This window comes from Armigeres subalbatus, chromosome 3 (assembly GCF_024139115.2).
Source record: "Armigeres subalbatus isolate Guangzhou_Male chromosome 3, GZ_Asu_2, whole genome shotgun sequence".
Classification (NCBI taxonomy): Eukaryota; Metazoa; Arthropoda; class Insecta; order Diptera; family Culicidae; genus Armigeres; species Armigeres subalbatus.
Genome location: NC_085141.1, coordinates 155,446,910 through 155,472,744, shown reverse-complemented (window position 1 = coordinate 155,472,744; position 25,835 = coordinate 155,446,910). Strand labels below are relative to the sequence as shown.

The 25,835-nt window shown below is 45.4% G+C and overlaps 1 protein-coding gene and 1 long non-coding RNA gene across 2 annotated transcripts in view; one reads left to right on the top strand and one right to left on the bottom strand.

The window, feature by feature from the left end:
* Nucleotides 1-1,622: 1,622 nt before the first annotated feature.
* Nucleotides 1,623-25,835, bottom strand: part of LOC134219752 (uncharacterized) — a 67,812-nt gene continuing 43,599 nt past the window's right edge. Inside the window, exons 4-8 of the mRNA XM_062698618.1 lie at nt 23,094-23,309; nt 22,846-23,036; nt 2,608-4,288; nt 2,003-2,449; nt 1,623-1,935 (exon numbers count right to left, since the gene is read on the bottom strand). Coding sequence (XP_062554602.1) covers nt 1,688-1,935; nt 2,003-2,449; nt 2,608-4,288; nt 22,846-23,036; nt 23,094-23,309 — 2,783 coding nt within the window. The 3' untranslated portion in view covers nt 1,623-1,687. The remainder of the gene's footprint in view (nt 1,936-2,002; nt 2,450-2,607; nt 4,289-22,845; nt 23,037-23,093; nt 23,310-25,835) is intronic.
* Nucleotides 7,050-7,664, top strand: LOC134226737 (uncharacterized). Its single transcript, XR_009983544.1, has 4 exons — nt 7,050-7,224; nt 7,283-7,370; nt 7,429-7,509; nt 7,571-7,664. It is a non-coding gene; the product is annotated as an uncharacterized LOC134226737 (long non-coding RNA).

The window sequence follows — 25,835 nt, the reverse complement described above, 5'->3', positions numbered from 1 at the left end:
ATCATCTGAGGAAGTCGGGACTACTATGGGCTCCAGAAGAAACTGCGGTCAAAAAAGATTCACCACCGCACCAAATGTGTCATGTACAAAACGCTGATAAGACCGGTAGTTCTCTACGGACATGAAATATGAACAATGTTCGAGGAGGACTTGCAAGCACTCGGTGTAATCGAGAGACGGGTGCTTAGGACCATCTTTGGCGGTGTGCAAGAAGACGGTGTATGGCGGCGACGAATGATCCACGAGCTCGCCCAGCTCCACGGCGAACCCAATATCCAGAAGGTAGCTGAAGCCTGAATCGTACGATGGGCAAGGCATGTTGCAAGAATGCCGAACCACACCAATCGCTTCCAATCCGGCAGGTACGAGACGGTGTGAAGTGCAGCGAGCGAGGTGGGCTGACCAAGTACAGATCGACTTGGTAAGCGTGAGGCGCATTCGAGGATGGAGAGATGCGGACTCGAACCGTATATTGTGTTTAGATGAAAGCTAAATAAATGAATTATAATGCTAATTTCTCGGGTTTGGCACAATATTTCGAGATACGGTTTTCACTGAGTGGTTCCCTAGGCCCATGTGGTTGACTTGATTGGTGTTATGTTTCGGAGTTTCCTCACCAGGTGGCGCACATACATAAGTAAAAACACGTTTTTGACGCGTTTCATTGAAGTTATTTGTATGTCAAATTTATTGAATTGAAAGTGAAATGATGTAAACGGAAAAACAGTTACTTATAATACAATTGCTGTTTTCACTAAGCCTTTCCATCGGTGCCTCAGAATTTCCAAGATTATCTTTGGGTCAACAACGCAACTAGAATCATTTCAAACGTAATCACCACCGTTACAGCATAACTTGTGTCCACAACATATGTTGAATCATTTATCATAACAATAGTTATACTGTCATTTACTCGGTAAATCCGTTCCCCGGTTCCAATCGGTTTAAATACAGTCAGGAAGAACAAAACTACCATTGATTGCCATTACTTATTATATCATGAAGTTTTATGTGTCGCATGATGGTATTCGCCTATTTCCATAAAGTGACTTCGTAACAGGTTCCGGCGGAACATCCGGTATCCAGAATACAGGCCATATTTTGGACCGATCAAATTTGGCATAGTTTATGTGTCGTTTTCAATCAAAATATACGTTAAATACGTTTCCCTGCTCAAGACGTGACGTAATTTGTGGACGGTATCTTAGCATATCATCCTCAGTAAATTAATAAAGCAGGAATCTTCCTCTATCCTCCTCAATCAGTCAATATTTTTCAATTATTTTTCGCTACATAACAAGTTGTTTTCTCACACCATAACGTGAAATTGCGACGCGCATGCGTTTCAAGAATACATCTGCGAAGCATCGATTTTCTATCAACACCACACATTCGAATAAGTATTGTGCGTGCTTTTGGGGGAGTGGCATCATAATTCAAACCTTCTTTAAAAAGTCAGAAAATTTTCATCATAATTTTCAATTGAACCCGCTACTTTTGTTTTAGCTAGGCTACCTGAGATTTCATTATGGTTCTAATAAATATTAACGATTCATAATCGCCGGAGGTTAAACAAACAAGAACTTAAATCCTCTATAATAAATAATAAAAAATAATAGTAATAAATTAGCATTCTTTATTTATAAATCCTTCCCTAACTATTAACTTCTTACAATAAATATCACAATTACGCAACCATACTCGCAAAAAATGCCATGATAACTGTTGCTAATACTAAATGATAAATGGTACTTTGTGGAGCATACAACGCTTGCTGTCCACTGGAATACTGATTTGCTAAAATTGGTGTATAATCGTAACATGTTGGGAAATTTGGCGGTGCTGTTATCATCTCTGATTTGTCACCCACTTTCAACACGAGGGACATGCCTATCTCTGCATGGAACTCGATGTGACAATGGAACAACCAGTACCCTACAAAATACAAACAATATCAGGAGAAATGTTTTACTGGTACTACTCAATCAGATTTAATACTAACCTGGATTGTTCGCAATGAACCGAATAATAGTGTAACCACCATCCGGAATAGTCACCGTGTCTTTAATCGGTGCACCCTTCAAGCGCCGTTTGATCTTTCCCTCTTCATCCATTTGCTTCACCTCTTCAGCCGTAATGTTCCCGGCCAATCGCTCCATCCCGACCACACGGAAAGCATGACCGTGCAGATGGAAAGGATGGTTGGCATCGAATGTGAACCCTTCGTCTATCAGCACCATTTCCACGGTGGAATCCAGCGGCACTTGAATCACGTGGCTACACTCGCAGAACTCCTCCCGACAATTGATGCCTTGTTCCATCAGGGAGCTTGCGTTGCAGAATCGACTTTCGTCGAGTTCGTCTTTACCCGGCATCATGGGAATCTTTGGCATTCGCATTGAAATGTGGTTCAGCTGCGGGGTGTACAACCGATTGGTGTTGTTGATTACTGTAATACAGTAGACAGAATGAAATTGGAAAACATTACAAATCAACTAACAATCGTAAATCTTCAAAAGACATTCCAAAATATAGCCAATGCGTCACGTTAGGTAAGAATATACCTTTGAATACCTGTGAATAATAAAAAAAATGAGAACTACTCACCATCTTTGAATCCGTACAAATCTGGAACGTGGAAATGTGGATTGTCCTTAGCATAGAAATCATAATAAACATAAAACTTAAAATCAGTCTTTTCTTTGAGCAAAAACAAATCTTCCTGATCTCTGGACGTTGTTTCCGCTATCGATAAACTGTCGACATGGCCCGTTCCTCTATTAAGTGAGTTCAGCTGCATTCCCTCCAGTGGAAAGTCGTAGTTCGGCCACTCTTCATACTCCACCTCAGGAGCTCCTTTGTATCGTAGTACAGCCACTTGATAGGCGGACGTGAATCGTTCGTCGCAGTCCATCAAGCCGCGGAATCGCATCAAATAGTTGCCGATTGGCTGATTTGCGCGAAGAATAAAGTCGAACCGTTCACCTGCATAGCTCACAAGCGAAGCCAAATCTTCCACCGGGTTGATGTCAAAACTATCCGACGATATCACGGTTAGATTGTGACCTTCCACCGAAAGCTCGACTGGGCAGTTTAAAAACTCGGCATTGATCAATCGAAACCGGTAGCGTTTCTTCGGGTCCACGTGAAATACTTGAAGCGGGATATGTTCAGATTCTGGGACCACTACAGCGTTGAAGTTTACGGTTCTCGATTGACGCTTTGTGCGAGACAACGTTTTAGTGTTAATTTGTATTAGCTCTGCATCATTTGTAATATCGGAATTCGTTGTTCTAGCTGTAGTTGTGGGGCTGGAAATTTTTGGATACCGTTTAAAATATTTGCCCCGCCCATTAATCAAAATGTTTGGAGGCTTATTATCTCCTGTTGAGTGATGGTGTGCAATGAACATTTGGTTACCAGCAACGTGCCCCCAGTCCTGAACAGTTATCACATGTTCCGACAGGTCATGGTCATACATAATTTGCTGTGGATCATTGTCTCTCCTAACGATAAGCGACCCAAATGCACCATCACCGCGTTGCATTCCGGTATGCGAATGCCAGAAATGGGTTCCCGGGTTGTCCGCCTTAAATGTATATCTGAACGTAGATCCCGGGCTAATAGGACACTGAGATATGTGCGGAACTCCATCCATATAGGGTGATCTTTTTTGGTGTAAACCATGCCAATGGATTGTAGTACTATCACCCATTAGATGGTTTTCCACATCCACCGTAATTATATCATTTTCACATACTTCAATTGCTGGTCCTGGCATCATTCTATTGATTACGATTACACTTCGTCTAACGCCATCAGCAGAAATACAGTGTGGTCGGCCGCAGTCTGTAGAGTTGTAAGGGCAATCGAAACACGCCTTACTCAAAGTTTCGTACCATTCGATCTTGAATCGATAGTAACAATTCAAAGGTTTGCGTCCTCTAATACATTCACGCTTACATTCATGATCCGAGTAATCAAGCTCATCGTAATACTCGATCCCTTGGCGTGGTCTTGGCGTTATTGGTTCAACTAGCGTAATATTGCATATATTGCAGCATTCTTGTTGCACTACATTCTCCGGTGGACAGTCCATTATCATAGGACATTGTTTCCGGTCTGATGTAATAGATAGTAGACCGTCTTCGTTAACACATTGGTACCTTTGGCATCTATCCGTGCTTTCCCAACTCTCACTTTCGGAATAGAAACGGTCATTGAAGCGGCACTTCGCTTGAATACATTGCGGACAGCAGTGTTGGTCGGAATACTGCAACGCAAAGCCCTGAAAAAAGTAAAAAAAATGAGATCTCGAGGTGTCGACAATGGCCTGTTCACAAATTATGTTACTCTAAATTTAAATTTTTAATCCTCTATACAAGACTGTCCAGCATCAATGGTTCTTGGCTAAGCATATACGTCACCAAAACAGAAAATTTATACACAAATTATATCACACAATGTGGCAGTGCCGAAAAAGGCAGATAAAAAACGTTCCCAAAGGATGTCCCTTTGCGCCATAATTTCTAAGTTAAAAATGTTGAGTATTGTTTGAAACAAAAATTTTCGCTCAGAAAACTACTATCGAAGCGGTTGACCAATATCTCCAGATCCAGAAACATGTCTCGATGTCACAGTCCTACTTGTCGTGCAAAATGCTGAAGTTTGATCATATTACCATAGTTTGTGATATTTTGAAAATGGCTATTTTGATGTCTCCGGAAGCTCCACCCAGGGGCCTCGGAACTACTCTCATGGTGGCCAATATCTTCTTCTTCATCGGCATTACATCCTCCACTGTTACATTGCCGCCTCCCAGCTTAGTGTTCATTAAGCACTTCCACAGTTATCAACTGCGAGGTTTCTTGCTATTAGAGCAATACCGGGCGCGAGTATTAGTCGTTTGGCAGCGCAGTATCATTACTTGACATTTTACCGGTCGCTACTAAACGCGCTGCTATAACAGTAGCGCGACTGACAGGTGACCAAATTTGGTAGCGCGGTAAGAGCGCTGCTATTTGATAAACTGTCAACTGTCAAATGTCACCGGTACAGAACACAGCAACCAAATTTATGTCGTTTTCGTTTTTGCGGTGTAACTACTGGGCTGCGAAATGGTGAGTTGACATCCGGGAAGGGGCGCCTAACATAGCTCTGGTCCTCACAAGTTCCAATACTCACGCTTCCACGGGTCTTCCGATGACAATTGACCGCCAGCTAAGGGTTGCGTACTTAGCTGGTAGTGCAGCCTGGGCACTGTTGTCCTTCTGACATCAGCTAGAGTGAGAGGGTGCGTCCTGTGGGGTCTGCCTAGGATGTGGTGGGGTTCGACAGTGGGCTCTGTTGAACTTCCATAAAAAGCTGCATGTGTCCCCAAGCAGGCCCTATCAAAGCGACCGTGTGCCGCTCAAAGCGCACTAGCCTAGTCCTGATGTTGGGTAGGACTTTAAACAAATTTGACCCGACTGATCGAGCGTCTGTCCACCAAGGAGGTGCGGCTCCAACAGCGTCTGTTCTGGCATCCAGCGGCTGAGTATGAAATGCTATTCCCCGGAAGCTATACCTAAGATGGCAGCCCCATCCCGGTGGATAGGGAACCTTGGGCCAACAACCTACTGTTCCCGAAACATCAATTTGTTCGAGAATCCGATAATGAAAGAATACGGACTGATTTTACGGCGACAACTCTTAGCGCGAAACAACGGACACGAATAGGAACATGGAACGTTTTAACCCTAGCCCAGCAGGGTAAATTGGCACAACTTGCCAATGAGGCACGCCGCATGAAGCTTGAGATCCTGGGACTGAGTGAATTCCGTTGGCCAAACTTTGGAGAACACAGAACGCCGTCGGGACAAGTTCTGCTATACTCTGGTTTACGAGGTGAACACGCTCCCCGGCAACGCGGAGTTGGCTTCCTACTAAGCGCTCAGGCACACTGTGCGCTTATGAAGTGGGAACCTATAAGTGAAAGGATAATCGTTGCCAGATTTAGAACACGGGTCCGAAACCTTACTATAATTCAATGTTATGCGCCAACCGATGCTGCCGATCTGCAAGACAAAGAGAACTTTTACAGTCAACTCAATGCCGTCGTAGATAGAATTCCGAAGGGTGATATCAAGATCTGTTTGGGCGACTTCAATGCGAAGATCGGATCCGACAACTCGAACCATGAGCGCATTATGGGACGCCATGGTCTCGGAGAAATGAGCGAAAACGGAGAGCTGTTCGCAGAATTTTGTGATAATAACGACATGGTGATCGGGGGATCGCTCTTCCCTCATCGACCGGTTCACAAGGTCACGTGGGTCTCCCGTGACGGCTTTACAGAAAATCAAATCGACCACATCTGCATCAGCCGAAAATGGAAACGGAGCCTTCTTGATGTACGGAATAAACGTTGTTACGTTTAAATATGTTTTGTGGTACGTAGCGATATTTGGGTTAGATTATTATGTTAGGCACAACTTGAAAAAGTGAAAAGCTAAATTAGTCACACGACTCGCAAGCCACTGCTTGAGCACCCCTGTGCAAGTTTGCCAATTCCTCCCGTTTACCGGCGAAGACCATCAGTGCGGTGGTATTCCATCAGCAGTAAATAGGCTGTGCAACAAAAATACATCCACGCCACGGTACAACGCGACGATTGGAAACTGCAGAGGTTGCGATCGGACACACACACGCATGGCGTCGAAACGATGCACAAGAAACCACCATGGGATCAACGTCTAACGGACAGAAGAGAAGAAATAACTCACGCAATTCTCACTTAGGCCGATGACATACTCACGCGTGTGCGTGCGCGAACGCGTCCAAGACAAAAGAATTTCTCTTGCTGATATTCTGCTTTACGAGTGCTTGGACGCGTTCCGCATCGCTCGACGCGTCAGTATGTCATCGCCCTTATCGGCAATCGCGCTACCAACCACTGATCTCTCATCAGCACACACACACATATGCGCGACAGAGAAGCGAACGACATCACCATCCCACGCGCAGTGCCAGCCAGACCGCAGAGCGGACTGCACACAAATCCAGTGCGACAAAACTAAGTCCGCGTTAGAAGTGCACAGTTTGGTGAAATTAGAGGCAACGGATTTGGCCTGATTTCAATTAAGAAACATTCGTGAACCTCGTCGTGTCACAGCACTGACAATACGTTTGCACGGCTGCTCTGGCGGCATAATTAAATCTGGAGAAAAGGAAGAACCCAGCACGGTGAGTCTATTAATAAGATGGCGGCCGATTGTCAGCTCTAACCATGCATTGTTCGCAGTAAAACGCTCGCCCGAGACCGTCGTACAGGGAACGTCGTGGAAAGCGAAACACCCTCTCGAAGCGGGCTATCGCAGCAAATCAGCAAGGTGAGGTGAAATTGAGATTTGTGGGTACAGTAATCGCAATTTGTGCATCATTCCACAGCATCTCTGCTTTTCGGTAACGGTGGAGAAGTGAATCGCCCAGAAAGATCGTTCAACCGGACAATAGAAGACCCCGCTAAGGGTGAGTGAAAAATACGAACTCCAGTTAACATCTCCGACTAAAGGGCACATGTACATTGCAGGGTCTTTTTGTTTTATACATTCTTGCTTCTTGTTACCGTACCGTGACTGGGTGTTGCTTTGAGGCGCAAGCCTGCCGTGGTGCGTGGATTGGTGAGTCAAAACAACAACCGATTATCAGCGTGTGTTCGTGGTGTTAGAACGATTGTGAGCGGTGATCCGCGTTGGGACGGACGGACGGCATAGCATCGCAGTGAAAGCCGACGGACACCAAGAAGTGAGACATCGGAAGGGTGGTGTTTGCCTCGATGCGGCTATCGAGTGATCGTCGGTGGGTGGTCGCTGCGTCCAGAGTCTGCCTGGTGGCGGAACCAAACAACATGAACGGCTCAGTGGCAGGCGGTGTGTCGTTGGCCCCGCGGAGCGGTACCGTGAGTACCTACCATTAGTTTAAGAAAACGATTGTATGGGCCTCGAGCCATAGAGTAGAGGATAGGTCTTGAGGTCAGGAGTGAGAATAGGCCACGATGAAAATGAATATAAGCTACGTTTAAACTGAAATATTCGCTTTGTGTTTTGTTGGTGCTCATAGCCCACAGTGTTTGTGATCGTTCCATCTATTGGTAGTTTCCACCTTGCTCTACCTAGTCGGGAAATCCACAACACTGGCGCCCAACGTGGGGCTTGTTAAACTGGCGCCCAACTAAAATTTCCCACACATTACATTTAATATTGATTTGCGGCTTTGTGGATAGTTATTTAAGCTCGTAAACCATTAGAGTTTAATAGGTTGGTTTGGATTTTAAGAAATATAGGCTAGTTAAAATGGATTTGACGCATCTGTCCGATGAGGAGATCGACTACGAACTAGCCCTTCGTTGTCAATCTTGGTCCCTCAACTCATAGAAACAAGGTAAAGAAGTTGAAGGATCTAATGGCAAAAGAGGACTCGCTTCAAGAAGCCACGAATACAAATTCAGAGCATGTAATGTGCTCGACTACAAATATCGAAACTTGTCAAGCAAGGATAAAAGAGTTACAAAAGCTCGTCGATGATGCGATGCAGATCAGGGACACTTTTGCTATTGTCCAATTGCGTTCGCGTCTCCTCCACTACAGTTACAGATTGAAAATTATCAACCCCCTCGCGCCCCTTGTCAGCACTAAGGATACCTTGTGCACGCTTGTCAAAGTGTTACTCGAGGAAGTGGATAGTGCTTTAGTGCGATTCGGGAAAAGAAGTGAAGGAGCGATGACAGTGACCGAGGCAAGCAAGGAACTCCACGACCAAGCTAATCAACAACGAGAAGTAGGTGGTCAAGAAGCATACTCCCTGCTTGGATTGGCCGAAGACAACCACCAACAACACTTTAGTAGCCGCCACACCCCAACAGCGGAAAGATCAGCCACAGGAGCAGGAGAAACACAGAGCAGGAGATTTGCCGGAGAAGCTCCACCATTATTAGTGGAAGAAACCGAAGAAGCCCACAACCATGCTCAACATAACACCGACTTGGGAAATGACTACGAGCTTCAATTAACGGCGACTAGTTCGCCACTGGCATCCAATCGTGGACGAGGAGTTGTTGTTCGGGATCTACAAAACCTGCGTGCTAACATCAGTCAAAGAAGGCGATCCACAGACACACAAGGAGAGGTTGCAGACCGACAAAACGTAAACAGCAGTCGGACCAACGTGCAAAACATTAACGATATCACTTTTCGAAACATCATCACCAACAATGCCAGCCTTTACGCTGACCTGGTGGATCGATTAGCGCGGAGAGAACGACCAAACCGACCAACAGCATCAGAGCGGATGGAAGACCGACGGATGATGAAGGCAGTTCACAACTGGCCATTCAAGTTTCGAGGTGAAAAGGATACTACGTCACTAAACGTCTTCTTGGATCGGGTAGAAACCTTCGCCAAATCCGAAGGCATGAACGACGCCACGCTGCTTTCCTCAATCAAACATCTGCTGCAGGATGACGCTTTGGATTGGTATGCACGGGCCATGTCGCAAGGTGCACTGTTCTCTTGGCAGGCGTTCAAGAATGAGATTAGACGAGAATTTTTGCCCAGCGGATATGCCCAGATTCTTCGGTTGGAAGCTAGTTTCCGCTTTCAAGGTCAGAATGAATCATTTGCAAAGTATTATCGGGACATCGCTGCGTTATTCCGATTTATTAATCCGCCAATGGCCGAGGAGGAGAAGTTCTTCATCGTCAAGAAGAATATGAACGCTGATTATGCAGCCATAGTAACAGCAGCGCGACCTAGGGATCTTCAAGCGATGGTAGAGGTGTGTACGAGCTACGATGAAACTAGAATGCTACTGGAGCGACAGCGCAGAATTCCGATTCCACACAGCTCTCTACTCGAACCAAACTTCGCAACTCCAGCGGGTTCAGTGAAACCATTACACACAGCACAACATCCCAGATATCCCAGAGTAAATGCAGTAGAAGCAGTCACCAGGGATGAGGAAATTCTACCAACGCGACACGCAATCGGCACGGAAGGTCACCAGGTTCGGGACGAGGATGAAGAGGAGTGGCATCACACAATGGACCAACTCCTGCAACAGGTCAACGCCATGAAGGTACGATTCGATCGAAGATCGGTCAAACCGCAGGGTAGCACAGCTCACATGCAAAACCGATCCGCATCAGCTCAACATACAAATCCTGAGCCTCGTGCTCAAATTCAATCTGCTCAACAGCAGCATAGATGGCAACCGGATCTACGAGAACCACGTCAACGATCCGAAACAACTTCGCCGCAAGGACAATGGTCAACATTCGCCCAAAATCATCAATACCCAAATCGACAGCCATGGCCGTCGCAACATCATTCAGTTTGGCAACAACCGAGGATGAGCGGCAACCAGGGTGAACCATACACACTGCAAGGCAATGCGCAACCACCAAGGGAAAACAGCACAAGTTCTGCCATGACTTGTTGGAACTGCGACGCAGAAGGACATCGTTTTATGGACTGTCCAAAGCCTCAAGCCGTGTTATTCTGCTATCGATGTGGTAGGAAAGGGTATTCCTTACGCAGTTGCTTCACGTGTCGCACCGACGCGGGAAACCAGGAAGCGGGGAATCAACTGTAGGGCGAAATAATTCTCCGCTTGAGCCTGAGGAGCCCTCTACGTATCCACACATTCAACACCTCGATACAGTCATTATCAATCCCGGACAGGACAACAGACCGCATGCAGTTATCAGCGTTCTAGGACGCGAGCTCACCGCACTATTGGACAGCGGAGCGAATTGCTCGTTACTCGGCGGCAGTAGCACGAAAATAGTAGACCAGCTGCGACTGCGGAGAGAAAAAGTGAAAGGCGACATAAAAACAGCAGATGGAACACAGCACACGATCAGCAATTACGTAAAACTGCCCATAGCATACAACAATCGACACGAAGCGCTGCCGATTCTTCTGGTGCCCTCCATTCCAAACTGCGTTATTCTTGGGATGGATTTCTGGAACAAGTTTGGCGTTAAGCCGATTTGCTGCACAATGAACGCAACACTTATCGACGAAGAAGAACAACCAGTGGAGGAACCAATGAAATATCTCACACCAGAAGAACGCAAAATGCTTGACGCAGTAGTAGCACGGTTTCCTAGAGCAGGCGATGGCACACTGGGTAGGACGCATATCTACGAGCACCGGATCGACGTTGGAAACGCGAAACCGAGGAAGCAGAGATACTACCCGATGTCACAATACGTGTTGCAAGAAGTGAACAGAGAAATTGATAGGATGATTGCACTGGATGTTATCGAGGATGCGATATTTTCTCCCTGGAACAACCCCTTAGTAGCGGTGAAGAAAAAAAGTTTGCCTGGACGCGCGACACATAAACTCGATAATGGTGAACGAAGGCTACCCAATCCCTCAAATTTCGGCGATACTCGGAAACCTGGGTGGCTGCGCGTATATCTCCACAATAGACCTGAAGGACGCCTTCTGGCAGTTACCGTTGCACCCCAGTTCGAGGCCACTAACGGCTTTTACGGTACCATCCAGAGGCCATTTCCAATTCAAGGTGGTACCGTTCGGACTATGTACCGCCAGTCAAGCACTTGCCAGAGTAATGACGCATCTGTTTGCCGATATGGAACCATACGTGTTTCACTATCTGGATGATCTCGTGATTTGCTCACGAACGTTCGCAGAGCATCTGAAAGTGTTAGAAGAAGTTGCCCGTCGATTACGAGCAGCGAACCTCACAATATCAGCGGAAAAGTCTAAGTTCTGCAGGAAGGAGATCAACTATCTAGGGTACGTCCTTAATGAGAAAGGGTGGCAGGTTGACAACGACAAAATCGATTGCATCGTACAGTTCCCGGTTCCACAATGTCGGAAGGATGTTCAACGTTTCATAGGCCTTTGCAACTGGTATCGTCGTTTCATAGTCGACTTCGCAAAAGTAGCAGCACCACTAACAGAGCTCACGAAAACAAAAATCAAGTTCCGCTGGACAACGGCAGCAGAGGAAGCATTCTTGAAGCTAAAATCAGCTTTAGTTTCAGCACCGGTACTCATCATGCCCGATTACACAAAACCCTTCAGCGTGGCGTGCGACGCGAGCGACGTTGCCATCGGAGCAGTGCTCACCCAAGAGGTCAACGGAGAGGAACACCCCATTTGCTACTTCTCGCAAAAGTTGTCGTCGTCAGAGCGAAAATACTCGGTGACCGAAAGGGAATGCTTGGCGGTCATAAGGGCGATAGAAAAGTTTCGCGGTTATGTTGAAGGAGTAAAGTTCACGGTATACTGCGATCATGCGGCGTTGAGTTATCTAAAGTCACTGAAGAACCCAACTGCACTGATGAGTCGCTGGTTGTTGCGTTTAAACGCGTTTGATTTTGAAATCAAATACCGCAAAGGGTCAATCAATGTGGTACCAGACGCACTCTCAAGAATTGTCAGCACAATGAAGTTTTCGTCAGCGAGCACCACTGACACATGGTACAAAAATATGGCGGAACGAGTGAACAAGAAGCCGAATCGTTTTCCGGAGTTTCGAGTGGTAAACAACGAGCTATACAAAAACTGCCGGAGTCGAGATGGCACGGGATCACTAACACATTGCTGGAGAAAGGTGGTGCCACAGGAACAGCGCAAAGAGGTCATGCAGCGCTGCCACGATGTGCCAGCGGCTGCTCATCTGGGTATTTACAAGACAATGCAGAAGGTGAAAGCGCACTTTTATTGGCCAAAAATGCAGCAGGAAATCCATTACTACGTACGTAACTGTGATACCTGCAAAGCAAGCAAATCTCCAAGCTCAACACTAATGCCGAAAATGGGTGCGGGTAAACCGGCCAAGTTACCATGGGAGCTGATTTCGATTGACTTCGTGGGCCCCTTCACTCGTTCAAAGCGTGGAAATTCGGTTATGCTCGTGGTAGTCGACTGGATTACGAAATACGTGGTAATCAATACGATGCGTGCTGCAGATTCGGTGAAGACAGTAGAATTCCTAGAGAATGAAGTGTTCCTGAAATTTTCTTACCCTCGTATCATTTTATCGGACAACGGAAAACAATTTCAGTCGGTAGTATTTCGTGCAATGCTAGCCCGTCACAACATAGAACACATGAAGACAGCATACTACTGTCCGATGGTCAACAACGCAGAACGTGTTAACCGGGTGTTGATCACTTGCATCCGATCACTCATCGATGACGACCACAGAAACTGGGATGAAAACTTGCCCTCCATTGTGGCGGCAATCAACAGCGCTAAACACGAGTCGACGGGAGTTAGCCCACACTACGCGAACTTTGGCAGAGAGTTGGTGCTTTATACGGACCTGTACCAGCTGCAAGATATGAACACAGATGAGGACGTAAATAAGGCGCAGGACCGACGTTTGAACGGTATCCGAAGAATTCAAGAGTTCATAGTGAAGCGCATCAGAGACAACCACGAAAAGTCAAAGCAGCGGTACGATCTACGGAAGCGGTCTACGACGTTCAAGGAAGGAGACACAGTCTGGCGTCGCACTTTTGAGCTGTCCTCGAAAGCAGACAATATCAACCAGAAGCTCAACCACAAGTTCATACCAGCTGTCATCAGGAGAATACTTGGTACAAACCTATTCGAACTGGAAGATGTCATCACCGGGAAAAAGGGCCAGTACCACGCGAAGGATATAAAAACGGAGTAACATGTCAAGCTATGTACACAGACAAAGTCTGTTGACAAAGAGCAATGCGCTCATTAAAATCCGTCGCTATTCGGGACGTCAGGTGTGATGAGCAAAAACGATGATAAACTACCTCTCCACCTCTACAACAGCTCCAGCTATGGAAACAGCAATCTTGTGAACCACAACTTTCACCGGGAAAGAAAAGAAACACGCTTTGCGGCAAAAACATCCTATGTGCAGCGCAGTTGAAGTCGACAACTTACGAGGCAAGCAGAAAAATCAGGCGGTAGTCAACACTTCCATCGTGCTCCGAAGTGAGCCGCAAGCTATGGGCAGCACCAGCCACAAGACCACCCCGGAGAAAATACGCAAAGCGGAAGAAAACAATATCGGCCTGGATTGGTGTCAAGCATCAACACGACAGTGACAAGCGTAGTCCAGAGATAGCAACAAATTCAAAAAATCCATTCTTATCAGTTGTCTTTAGGGGGTCATCATGAAATTCATCCCCTAAAAAGTAACGCGACCCGGGGCGCGGTAAAGCTCCATACCTGGGCTCATGATGATTCTAGGGGAGGAAATGCCTCTTTGCCCTAGGCCAGACGACACGATATCACCAACCATACTATCCCGTTTTAAGAAACTTCCTATTATATGTTTAATCCACCTAGTTTAGCTAAACAACTAAGTAGGATTAAGTTGAATGTCTGCTACGGCGGCAAGAAAGTCATGAGATGATGGATTAAGAGCTCATTCAGAGACAATTTGCCAAAATTTAGTTGGTACTCGGTCAAATTTGCCAGAAGAAGCTGGTACGATTCGTTAGTATGTGGATTTGTGAGTTTGTGATTAGGGTAATCAAAATTAGGCTAGGCATAAATACTTCTAGAGCTCGACTCTAGTTTTCCTCTGACCAGATCCGTCTCTGACCGACTTCTTGAAGGAAGTTGAAGAGTTTTTCATGAGTCGCTCATGCCACGGCCGCTTTGGTAATGTTGTGTTACGTTTAAATATGTTTTGTGGTACGTAGCGATATTTGGGTTAGATTATTATGTTAAGCACAACTTGAAAAAGTGAAAAGCTAAATTAGTCACACGACTCGCAAGCCACTGCTTGAGCACCCCTGTGCAAGTTTGCCAATTCCTCCCGTTTACCGGCGAAGACCATCAGTGCGGTGGTATTCCATCAGCAGTAAATAGGCTGTGCAACAAAAATACATCCACGCCACGGTACAACGCGACGATTGGAAACTGCAGAGGTTGCGATCGGACACACACACGCATGGCGTCGAAACGATGCACAAGAAACCACCATGGGATCAACGTCTAACGGACAGAAGAGAAGAAATAACTCACGCAATTCTCACTTATCGGCAATCGCGCTACCAACCACTGATCTCTCATCAGCACACACACACATATGCGCGACAGAGAAGCGAACGACATCACCATCAGGGATGCCAGATATACAGACATGTCTGTATTTATACAGACTTTTGGTCTTGCATACAGACATCATGCAGATTACAGACATTATACAGACTTTTGATTGATGTTACAGACTTTTACAGACATTTGTTATCTTTGGAAAAAAAACCAAAGCAGAAAAAATCATGAAAACCTGAGAATCTCCGATGATGATTCCAGTATAAATTAAAACCTTATGTTGCTTCTGAAAACATTACGTACACGCTCATTTTGATTTTACTCACCGGTGAGTAGTTTTGTATCGCCATCTCTTTTTTTCCCACAGAAATATTACTCACTTTTGGATTCTTTGGAATTTGGATTCTTTGGAATAATTGTAGGTACAAACATCATAAAGATTTTATAAGTAATTCGAAGGTGAACTTAGATACTTAAATTAAAGAACTTGATTTTACAAGCATCCGCTGACAAAATGCACCTCAGAGTTGCTAACGTCACAGACATTGCAGATAGTACAGAAAGGGCTCCTGCCGAAATTATGCAAGGGTCACCTGTGTCCGATTTGGAGCCGGGTGATGACCTGCTGTTCTTTAAAATAGGGAACATATGTATACGCCGATGTGGTCCCTTTAATTTTCAAGAGGTAAACGGATGTAGTTGTCCAGTTTTTCCCAGTTTTCTCAAATGATTTTCTTCATGCAGGTTTTGACATCACCAAACGGGACGGATGTCGTGAAATGTTGGCCCTGATGTCCGACTTCGGCAAGGAGATCCGCCTTGTTGTTGCCAGGCACTCCGCAGGGCCTCAGGATCCAAAGGAATGTTGTGTTCGAGAGCATGTTCGGTAAGATGCTTTGGATCTTGTTGTGCTTAGGCTTATCACTCTGGAATGTGGAGATGGGGCTGGCAGAGTCTAAATGTACGAGGATGGGTTCCCTGGTCGGGTTGAATACGTCGCCGTGGCTGCTTGAAACTATTTATTTTCGCCGCAGGCCATAGTGTGTCGATTCCGGCCCCCTTCAGCTAGGAGAGGGATCTTGTATTCTCCAGCAGTGGCTGTGGCGAACGAGCCGGCTAGCGGCAGATGTCCGCCAACGCACGGTGGCAAAAAGGCAGAATGCCAGCCTCGGCACAGGCAGACTCGGCTGGTGTTGCGAGTAACAATTCTGAGGCGGCTCGAATGTAGGAATTGAAGAACCTCCTGTTGTTGGTTCGATGAGGATGAGACAAGGTCCGAACCACGTTGCCTCTTGTCCGCCAATTTACTTTGAGTTCGCGGAGATGCGAAGCGAACGAGAGTCCCCGATCAATGGATACTCCTAGAACTTCCAAAAACTTTTTGTTGAAGATGGGTTAGTCACCCAACCAGCGGAATGAGGACATGTGCTCGAACGCATTCGCTGGTTGTCAGAGTCTACCAAGTTCCAGACAAAAGCAAGGAGGTTGCCAGAGAATCCCCATTCTTGCCACTGTTAGAAGTCCTGATGAAGGCCTTGGAAATGTTCTAGATCCGCGTGCTTGCCGTCGTTGTAGGCGTTGTGCAGTACATCTTCCAGATATGCGAAGTATGTGCCCGTGCCGTATTCCGGGCGGAACGCTTGTTAGCGAAAGCCGATCCTATTATCGACTTCTAATTTACAGCCGCTGTTTAAAAACCTTTCCACGGCTTTGAAGACAACCCTTTTCAGAGAAATAGGCCGGTACATTGTGTCATCTCGTGAGTAAATGTTTTTTTTTTGTGAATGGGCACAACGAGGCTTTTCCGCCATTCATCCGGAAAGTTTCGATCAGACCATGCTTGGTTGATCAACCCCAGAACCAGATTTTGGCGGAGTTGGGAAAGTTTTTGATGATGGAATAACCAACCATATCGAGACCTGATGATTTTCCATTACTCATTGAGAGAGCGAAGGCAGCTCTTAGGCGAAAAACGCAGAATTGAAATAGGTGTTTTGTGAATCCGGGGGGGACTCGATAGATGTAAAGTGTGCGCTGAATCTCAGCTGGATAATCGCTAACGGAAACTCAATGAATTACAATTATTTTCATTATACATTATTGATTATTTCATGGAACGAAAACTTATTTAGAATTTCAGATTATTGAAGCCTTGATATTCAATGATATCAAAAATGTACGGTTTTGAGTAATTTTCTATTTCCAGTATAACTCTGAAGCCCCATACAGACAAATACAGACATTTTGCTGAAATTAACACAAACATTTAAAAATTGTATCTGGCATCCCTGATCACCATCCCACGCGCAGTGCCAGCCAGACCGCAGAGTGGACTGCACACAAACCCAGTGCGACAAAACTAAGTCCGCGTTAGAAGTGCACAGTTTGGTGAAATTAGAGGCAACGGATTTGGCCTGATTTCAATTAAGAAACATTCGTGAACCTCGTCGTGTCACAGCACTGACAATACGTTTGCACGGCTGCTCTGGCGGCATAATTAAATCTGGAGAAAAGGAAGAACCCAGCACGGTGAGTCTATTAATAAGATGGCGGCCGATTGTCAGCTCTAACCATGCATTGTTCGCAGTAAAACGCTCGCCCGAGACCGTCGTACAGGGAACGTCGTGGAAAGCGAAACACCCTCTCGAAGCGGGCTATCGCAGCAAATCAGCAAGGTGAGGTGAAATTGAGATTTGTGGGTACAGTAATCGCAATTTGTGCATCATTCCACAGCATCTCTGCTTTTCGGTAACGGTGGAGAAGTGAGTCGCCCAGAAAGATCGTTCAACCGGACAATAGAAGACCCCGCTAAGGGTGAGTGAAAAATACGAACTCCAGTTAACATCTCCGACTAAAGGGCACATGTACATTGCAGGGTCTTTTTGTTTTATACATTCTTGCTTCTTGTTACCGTACCGTGACTGGGTGTTGCTTTGAGGCGCAAGCCTGCCGTGGTGCGTGGATTGGTGAGTCAAAAACAACAACCGATTATCAGCGTGTGTTCGTGGTGTTAGAACGATTGTGAGCGGTGATCCGCGTTGGGACGGACGGACGGCATAGCATCGCAGTGAAAGCCGACGGACACCAAGAAGTGAGACATCGGAAGGGTGGTGTTTGCCTCGATGCGGCTATCGAGTGATCGTCGGTGGGTGGTCGCTGCGTCCAGAGTCTGCCTGGTGGCGGAACCAAACAACATGAACGGCTCAGTGGCAGGCGGTGTGTCGTTGGCCCCGCGGAGCGGTACCGTGAGTACCTACCATTAGTTTAAGAAAACGATTGTATGGGCCTCGAGCCATAGAGTAGAGGATAGGTCTTGAGGTCAGGAGTGAGAATAGGCCACGATGAAAATGAATATAAGCTACGTTTAAACTGAAATATTCGCTTTGTGTTTTGTTGGTGCTCATAGCCCACAGTGTTTGTGATCGTTCCATCTATTGGTATTTTCCACCTTGCTCTACCTAGTCGGGAAATCCACAACAACGTAGTGCCGATATCGCGTCTGATCATCACCCCCTCATCGGCGAAATACGCCTGCGGGTTGCGCGGATTCGTCGGCAGGAGGAAAGAGTTGGACGACGATTCAACACACGCCGACTGGAAGATGCCACGGTGAAACGGTCCTTCGTTGAAGAACTGGAGACGCATGCTGCAGATATTCCGGAAGGTGGCAGCGTGGAAGACCAATGGACCGCCATCAAGAATGCCTTCATCGCCACCAGCGAGAACAATCTGGGCGAACTACGCACCCAGAGAAAACAATGGATCACCGATGAGACCTGGAAGAAGATAGAGGAGCGAAGAGAAGCCAAAGCCGCGATAGAGCGATCGAAAACCAGAGGAGCCAAAGTTCTAGCCCGCCAACGATACGCGGCTCTTGAGAAGGTAGTAAAACGCTCATGTCGACGGGACAAGCGAGCGTGGGCAGACTCTCTGGTCGACGAAGGAGAGAGAGCCGCCGTAACCGGGGACATTCGCCTCCTCTACGATATCTCACGACGCTTAAGCGGGGCGAAGATGAATGCAACAATGCCTGTGAAAGACGCGAATGATCAGTTATTGACCGACCCAACTGACCAGCTGAAACGCTGGTTCGAGCACTGGAGCAGGTCAACGAATTCCAAGAGTCCCTTTACTTGGTATTCATTGACTACGAAAAAGCTTTCGACCGTCTCAATCACGAGAATATGTGGGGCGCCCTGAGACGCAAGGGAGTTCCTGAGAAAATCATCGGCCTCATCGAAGCACAGTACGAGGCCTTTTCGTGTAGAGTGCTGCACAATGGGGTCCTGTCCGACCCTATCCGGGTCGTAGCTGGTGTGAGGCAAGGATGTATCCTATCACCGTTACTGTTCCTCATCGTAATCGATGAGATTCTGGTAGGTGCGATTGACCGTGAACCAAACCGCGGGTTGTTATGGCAGCCTATAACCATGGAGCACCTAAACGACTTCGAATTGGCTGATGACGTTGCACTCCTCGCGCAACGGCGCTCTGATATGCAGAGTAAGCTCAACGACCTTGCCGAGCGCTCCTCTTCGGCAGCTTTAGTCATCAACGTCAACAAAACCAAATCGTTGGATGTAAACACGGTGACTCCTTCCAGTTTCACAGTAGCCGGGCAACCAGTGGAGAATGTTGAAAGCTTCCAATATCTTGGTAGCCAAATGGCGTCGGACGGCGGTACCAAGATCGACATAGGCGCACGGATCAAGAAAGCAAGGGCTGCCTTTGCGAGTTTAAGAAACATCTGGAAAAACAGGCAGATAAGTGAACGCACCAAAATACGAATTTTCAACTCTAACGTGAAATCTGTGCTGTTATACGCTAGCGAAACATGGTGTGTATCAGTGGAGAACACTCAACGGCTGCAGGTGTTCATTAACAGATGCCTGCGGTATATAATTCGGGCCTGGTGGCCTCACAACTGGATCTCAAACAATGAGCTCCATCGTCGTTGTCACCAGAGGCCGATAGCAACAGAAATTCGGGATCGGAAGTGGGGCTGGGTCGGCCACACTCTACGTAGGGGCGGAAACGAAATCTGTAAGCAAGCATTAGACTGGAACCCCGCGGGACATCGCAGCAGAGGCAGACCCAGAGGCTCATGGCGGCGAAGCCTCAATAAAGAAATAAAAGAAGTCGACCGAAATCTAACCTGGCAACAGGTTAAAGCGATAGCCGGGCAACGCTCAGGATGGAGATCTTTCAAGTCGGCCCTTTGCACCACCGGAGGTGTACAGGATCCGTAAGTAAGTAAGTAAGGTGTAACTACACTCGTGCTACACTTTTGCACCGAAAATGTTCGTTTTTGATTTTCGTGCCACACCAGTGTAGCATTTTTCTTGCACTGAAACAAGCAGTGTAGCACCAGAAAAAATCAGAGTGTGCCGTGTAGTGTAGTTTGTTTTCAAGTTTTTCACGTTGTTATTGTTTTCTTTTTATGGTATCCAACAGGTATCCATAACAAACAAACCCAACTGCACTCAAAACGTTCGTTTTTGCCGTGCAAAATGCTGCACTAAACGGTGTCGCTACACCTCAAAAACGAAAACGACATTAGAGCCGAAAATAGTGACCGATACGGAAACGAGTGACGAAACTAAAATGACAGCGCTGCGCGGGTGATTAAAATGCTCGCAACCGATAATGATGCCAAGCCAAGTTACCATTTCCGCATTAGTATATCATGAGGCTAACACGATAATACTTTTATGCCCAGGGAAGTCGAGACAATTTCCAAACCGAAAATTGTCTAGACCGGTACCGGGAATCGAACCCAGCCACCCTCAGCATGGTCTTGCTTTGTAGCCGCGCATCTTATCGCACGGCTAAGGAGGGTCCAGGGTGGCCAATATACCATATTGCCATAGTTCGTGACATTTCGATAATGGCCGATTTTGATGTCATTATCCTATTTGTCTTGCAAAATGCTGAAGTTTGATACCCATATTGCTAATATGCAGCGTAAATATTGAACTGGCCATTTTGGGGCCGATTCCCAAAGGGTCACTTCAAAGAAACCTGTTGTTGGCCATTTTTGGAAAAGGTGTCACAATGATTTTGGGTTCTGCCATAATCCCTATATACAAATCTAACGAAATGGTATAAAAACGGACGAAATAAACGTCATTTTCTTGGTCTTATATCGCCGGAAAAGGAAGTTGTGGTCAAATTTACTGCATCTGACCCAGTGACCCACCAGAATAACTCCGGATAGAAGGACCACCAACATGGTCTTGCTTTGTAGCCGCGCATTTTATTGCACGGCTAAGGAGGGCCCAGGGTAGTCAATATACCAAGAATCATATCCGTATGACATATTCCCACTTGTCTTGCAAAATGCTGAATTTTGATACCCATATTGCCATAGTTTGTGACATTTCGAAAATGGCCAATTTTGATGCTTCCTCAAGGGCCTCGGAACTGACCTCAGGGTGGCCAATGTCCCCAGAATCATATCCGGATGTCATAATCCTACTTGTCCTGCAAAATGCTGAAGTTTGATACCCATATTGTCATAGTTTGGGACATTTAAAAAATGGCCGATTTTCAAGCTTCCTCAAGGGCCTCGGAACTGACCTCAAGATGGCCAATGTCCCCAGAATCATATTGGATTGCTATAGTGTGTGACATTTCGAAAATGGCCGATTTTGATGCTTCCTCAAGGGCTTCGGAGCTGACCCAAGGGTGGCAAATTTCCCCAGAATCATATCCAAATGTCCGGATGGTTGTATTAGAATTTTGCTGAATTGTATATGGCAATGTTTCATACAGTTTCTGTAAGGTTCTTATGCAGAATTGATGTATTAAAATCTGCCATTCGCTGGTTCGCTCTACTATTAATCCGAAACTCCCAAGTAGGTATCAAATTTCTTCGTCAGCATTTGCAAGGGCTTTACCAGGAAAGGGTCTCGAGTCTCGACTGATGGAGCATTTCTTACTTCCATCTAAAAGGAAGTGATTAGTAGAGCTTCCCAAAATAATCAAACGTTAAAAATCCAGATTAATCCACCTAGCGTTGGTGGTGCCTTTCTCGCATTTAGTTAAGACACCAACCTTATATGGGGTTTATATGGTCCGATGTACCATTTTCTTCATAACTTTTAAACGCAATGACCGATCGTTATAAAATTCAATAGTGATCAACAAGGCTTTGTCCCCTGTCGAATGAAACTTGTTGCGAGAAAATCGGTTAAGAATTACTGTACGAAATGTTGTCTAATGTTTTTTATAGCTTTTGTGCACACACATACACACACACACATACACACACACATACATCACATACACACATACATACACACGGACAGACAGACATGTGCTCAGCTCGTCGAGCTGAGTCGATTGGTATATAATACTATGGGCCTCAGAGGCTTCTATAAAAAGTTCGTTTTCGGAGTGAAATGATAGCCTTTCGGTACAACTTTGTTGTACGAGAAAGGCAAAAAGGAAATGATAAACCCAACATCTTTATCTGTGATAACGGAATTAATAGTTAATTCTCATATAATAGTCTACTTTCTACGATTTTTTTTGCTAATTGCTTGCTACTGAAATTAGCTCAAACTTTCGGAGGACGATCAGATCGCAGACCAGATTCAAACGAGCCATAATCGATTTTTGTCAGCGCGCTATTGCCCACACATACGAATGTTTAACCATTAAAAACTATGTGATTCGTGATGTTGGAGTTTCAAGCCCTATAATACTACAGATATGTTGCTAATATGATAAAACATTTTTTTGCTTGTCTGATATGAATGGAATGAAATCATACCTCCGGGCACTGCGAATTACACAAGATTCCTATAGAATTCACGAACGGTTCCGTACTGTCGCTTCGTAAGCACTCGAAATTCATACACGTTGTACTGTTGACCATGCTGAACCATTTTTCACCTATTTGCTTCCTCGTAATGGTCCCATTGATCTCCACTTCGCACAGTGTTGATTGCGTGACGTTGTTATCTAGACAAAACAAGTTGAAGTAAATTATAATCGCCCCGTCAAACCAAATCAACATACCACACTCATCTATGGTGCAACACCTTCCTTCGACGATCTTAGGTCGGATTGTGCCTTCATCGTCGCAGAACTGAATCCTCGCTGGGCACGAACTCCGATCGCAGAAGATTTGCGTAACTTCGCAGCAGTTTACCATTTGTTTGCCGGTCCGTTCGCCCACCTGCAGCAACGTGTCCGGTATGTCAATAGCGGGTGGACATTTGGTCGCGTCACAGTCTGTGGAATCGATTAGGAACAAGGAAATACGCATAGATTTATTAATTTGTATCATGCAAGTGCCATTTTTCGTACAATGTCAGTATCATTGCCATGATTAGCACTCGGTCAAGTCCAAAAGCGCATCACCGCATATTATCGATATTGGTCGTCTTGTTCATGAATCACAGCCGTAGGTTGTCGTAGATTTCGACCATGGAACATGCAAGATATCATGTATCTATTAGTGTTTAACACCAGTCAATTATTTGCTATCGTGCAGCCAGCAACACACAGGCGAATATATGTTGAGTCTAGTTGGCTTTAATTTGATTCTAGGAAATATTTATTTAATAAATGTATACATTTTCTTATTGCCTGAAATAATGCAATGTTTTATGACCTTAATAAATATTACATAGTCAAATCTACATAGTAGGTGAAAATAACAATAAGTAGGTAGAGAGTTTCTTTGTCACTTTTAACTATTGAAAGGATTATCCTTTTGGCATTTTATTCTTTGATCCATTCCACATTTTTTAGTTAGCTGTGGAGAAAATCAACAGATTTCATCCGAAATTGATCTGAGGTTCGGCGTTGCAACAAGGTTAGTATATGACAATTCCTTGACCAAGGTCAAGTAATTTCCACTAATGTAAAAAAACACTTAGCGGTGTTAGTACATACCTTTCTTTTGCGTTAGAAAATGCAAAATGTATGTATATTAACATTCGTTTGAATCATTTCCAAAATTCCTGTTGAACGTAGCTTGTCGCGAGCAGACCGGATGAGCATATGCACCAATAACGAGATTGTTCCAATATGAGCTTAAGCATTATGACCGTGCAATTCGAGTTGCTACTCCGTGATTCACAACAATTTGAGAAATTGCACAGAGAACCGAATAAATGGAACTTGGGGCTAACTATTCATTCTTAATGTACACGTTCTGGAAGCTCATATATTTTCAGTAAATAACTACGTCGGCCAGGTCCCTACCTCTGGAAGTATGTAGTTCATTCACCTAATCCATGTACCGTCTTCCATCTGCACTCCGTCACAGATAGTACGCAACACTTCCCTTTTGAAAACTCCAAGTGTGACTTGGTCCTCCACGAGCATTGCCTAGATATCGGGTCCGTAGAGAACTATCAGTCTAATGAGCGTTTTGAAGATAGTCAGTTTGGTACGGCGGCGAAATCTATTCGATCAGAGCATTTGGCGGAGTCCAAAGTACGTACGATTTACTAACATGATCCGTCTCCGAATTTCTCTGCTGGTATCGTTATCGGAGGTCACCAATGAGCCCACGTACACAAATTCTAAACCACCTCTATTTCGTCACCACCGATACAAACTCATGATGGGAGGCTTGCATTGTCTTTTCTTGAGCTTCTTCCTATCATGTACTTCGTGTTGATGACTAGTACGATCCACTTAGCTTTCCTCTTCAGTCTGATGTTGGGTTCCTCCATCTTCTCAAAGTTACGTATCGTGATATCAATGTCGTCGGAGAACGGACTTTGTGAAAATCATACCTCTCATGTCAATATTTGTCCTTCGTATTACTCCATCATGTTGAATAGCGAAAGACCATCATCACCTTGCCTTAACCTCACCTGCGGTAGAACCTCATCCTCCCAAATTTTGATAATTACTCAGTGCAGTCTCTAACCAGTGCCTCATCACCGCATTTAAACAGCTCTCCCAGGTTGGTCAACACCAGGAGGTTAGTTGTTTTTCAGTCGACCAATATCCTCCTGGATTTCATGGAGATCCGGAGCCAGAAAACGTATGTCCTACGCGCGTGCTCCCAGGTTCGCCACTCTTCCGCCATCGTTGTCTGCCACATCGCCATTCTGGTGCTCATCGTGCCGCCAGCTTTGGATCACCTTACGCTAATTCGTAAGATGTACTCTAACACTGTATTTTATGTACTAACACACACCAGGCTGAACTTCCGTGTGTTATTAGCGTGGTACAATTGCTTCGTCTCTTCACGGTCTCAGTCTTCCTGTTGGTACTTTTTCCTCCGGAAATCAAGTAGTGTCTGTTTCGCGATCTCGCCCAATTTTTTTTTCTTTTTTTTTACTTAATTTATTTGCTAATTATCTAATACATCTCTTAGACTAGGTGTTCCGTGTTTTCTTAACACTATCATCCTTATTTGCTATGTTACTTTTTAGTTATTATTAATACATTTCAATTGCCTCTGGCAGTTACGATTTTTCCTCTGGTTGAATTGAACCATGTAGGAATTACAATGTTTTTAACTTAAACTAAACCTAACCTAATTTATACTAAGGGTACAAGGAGCTTATCGTTGGAACGAATCGTAGTATGCTATTCAAGATAACGGACGCATATTTTTGTATGTCCTGCCAAAATTTTAAATTCCACTAAAAGAGCTTTATATAGTTTTTCTGAAATTTCTGTTTCTGTTTCTCACTGAAAAAATTCAAGCCAATAATTATGTCAATACTCACACCAAAAAACGAAGAATCTTTGAGAATCCTGGAATCTGATCGGAGGAGCGGACAGGACAGT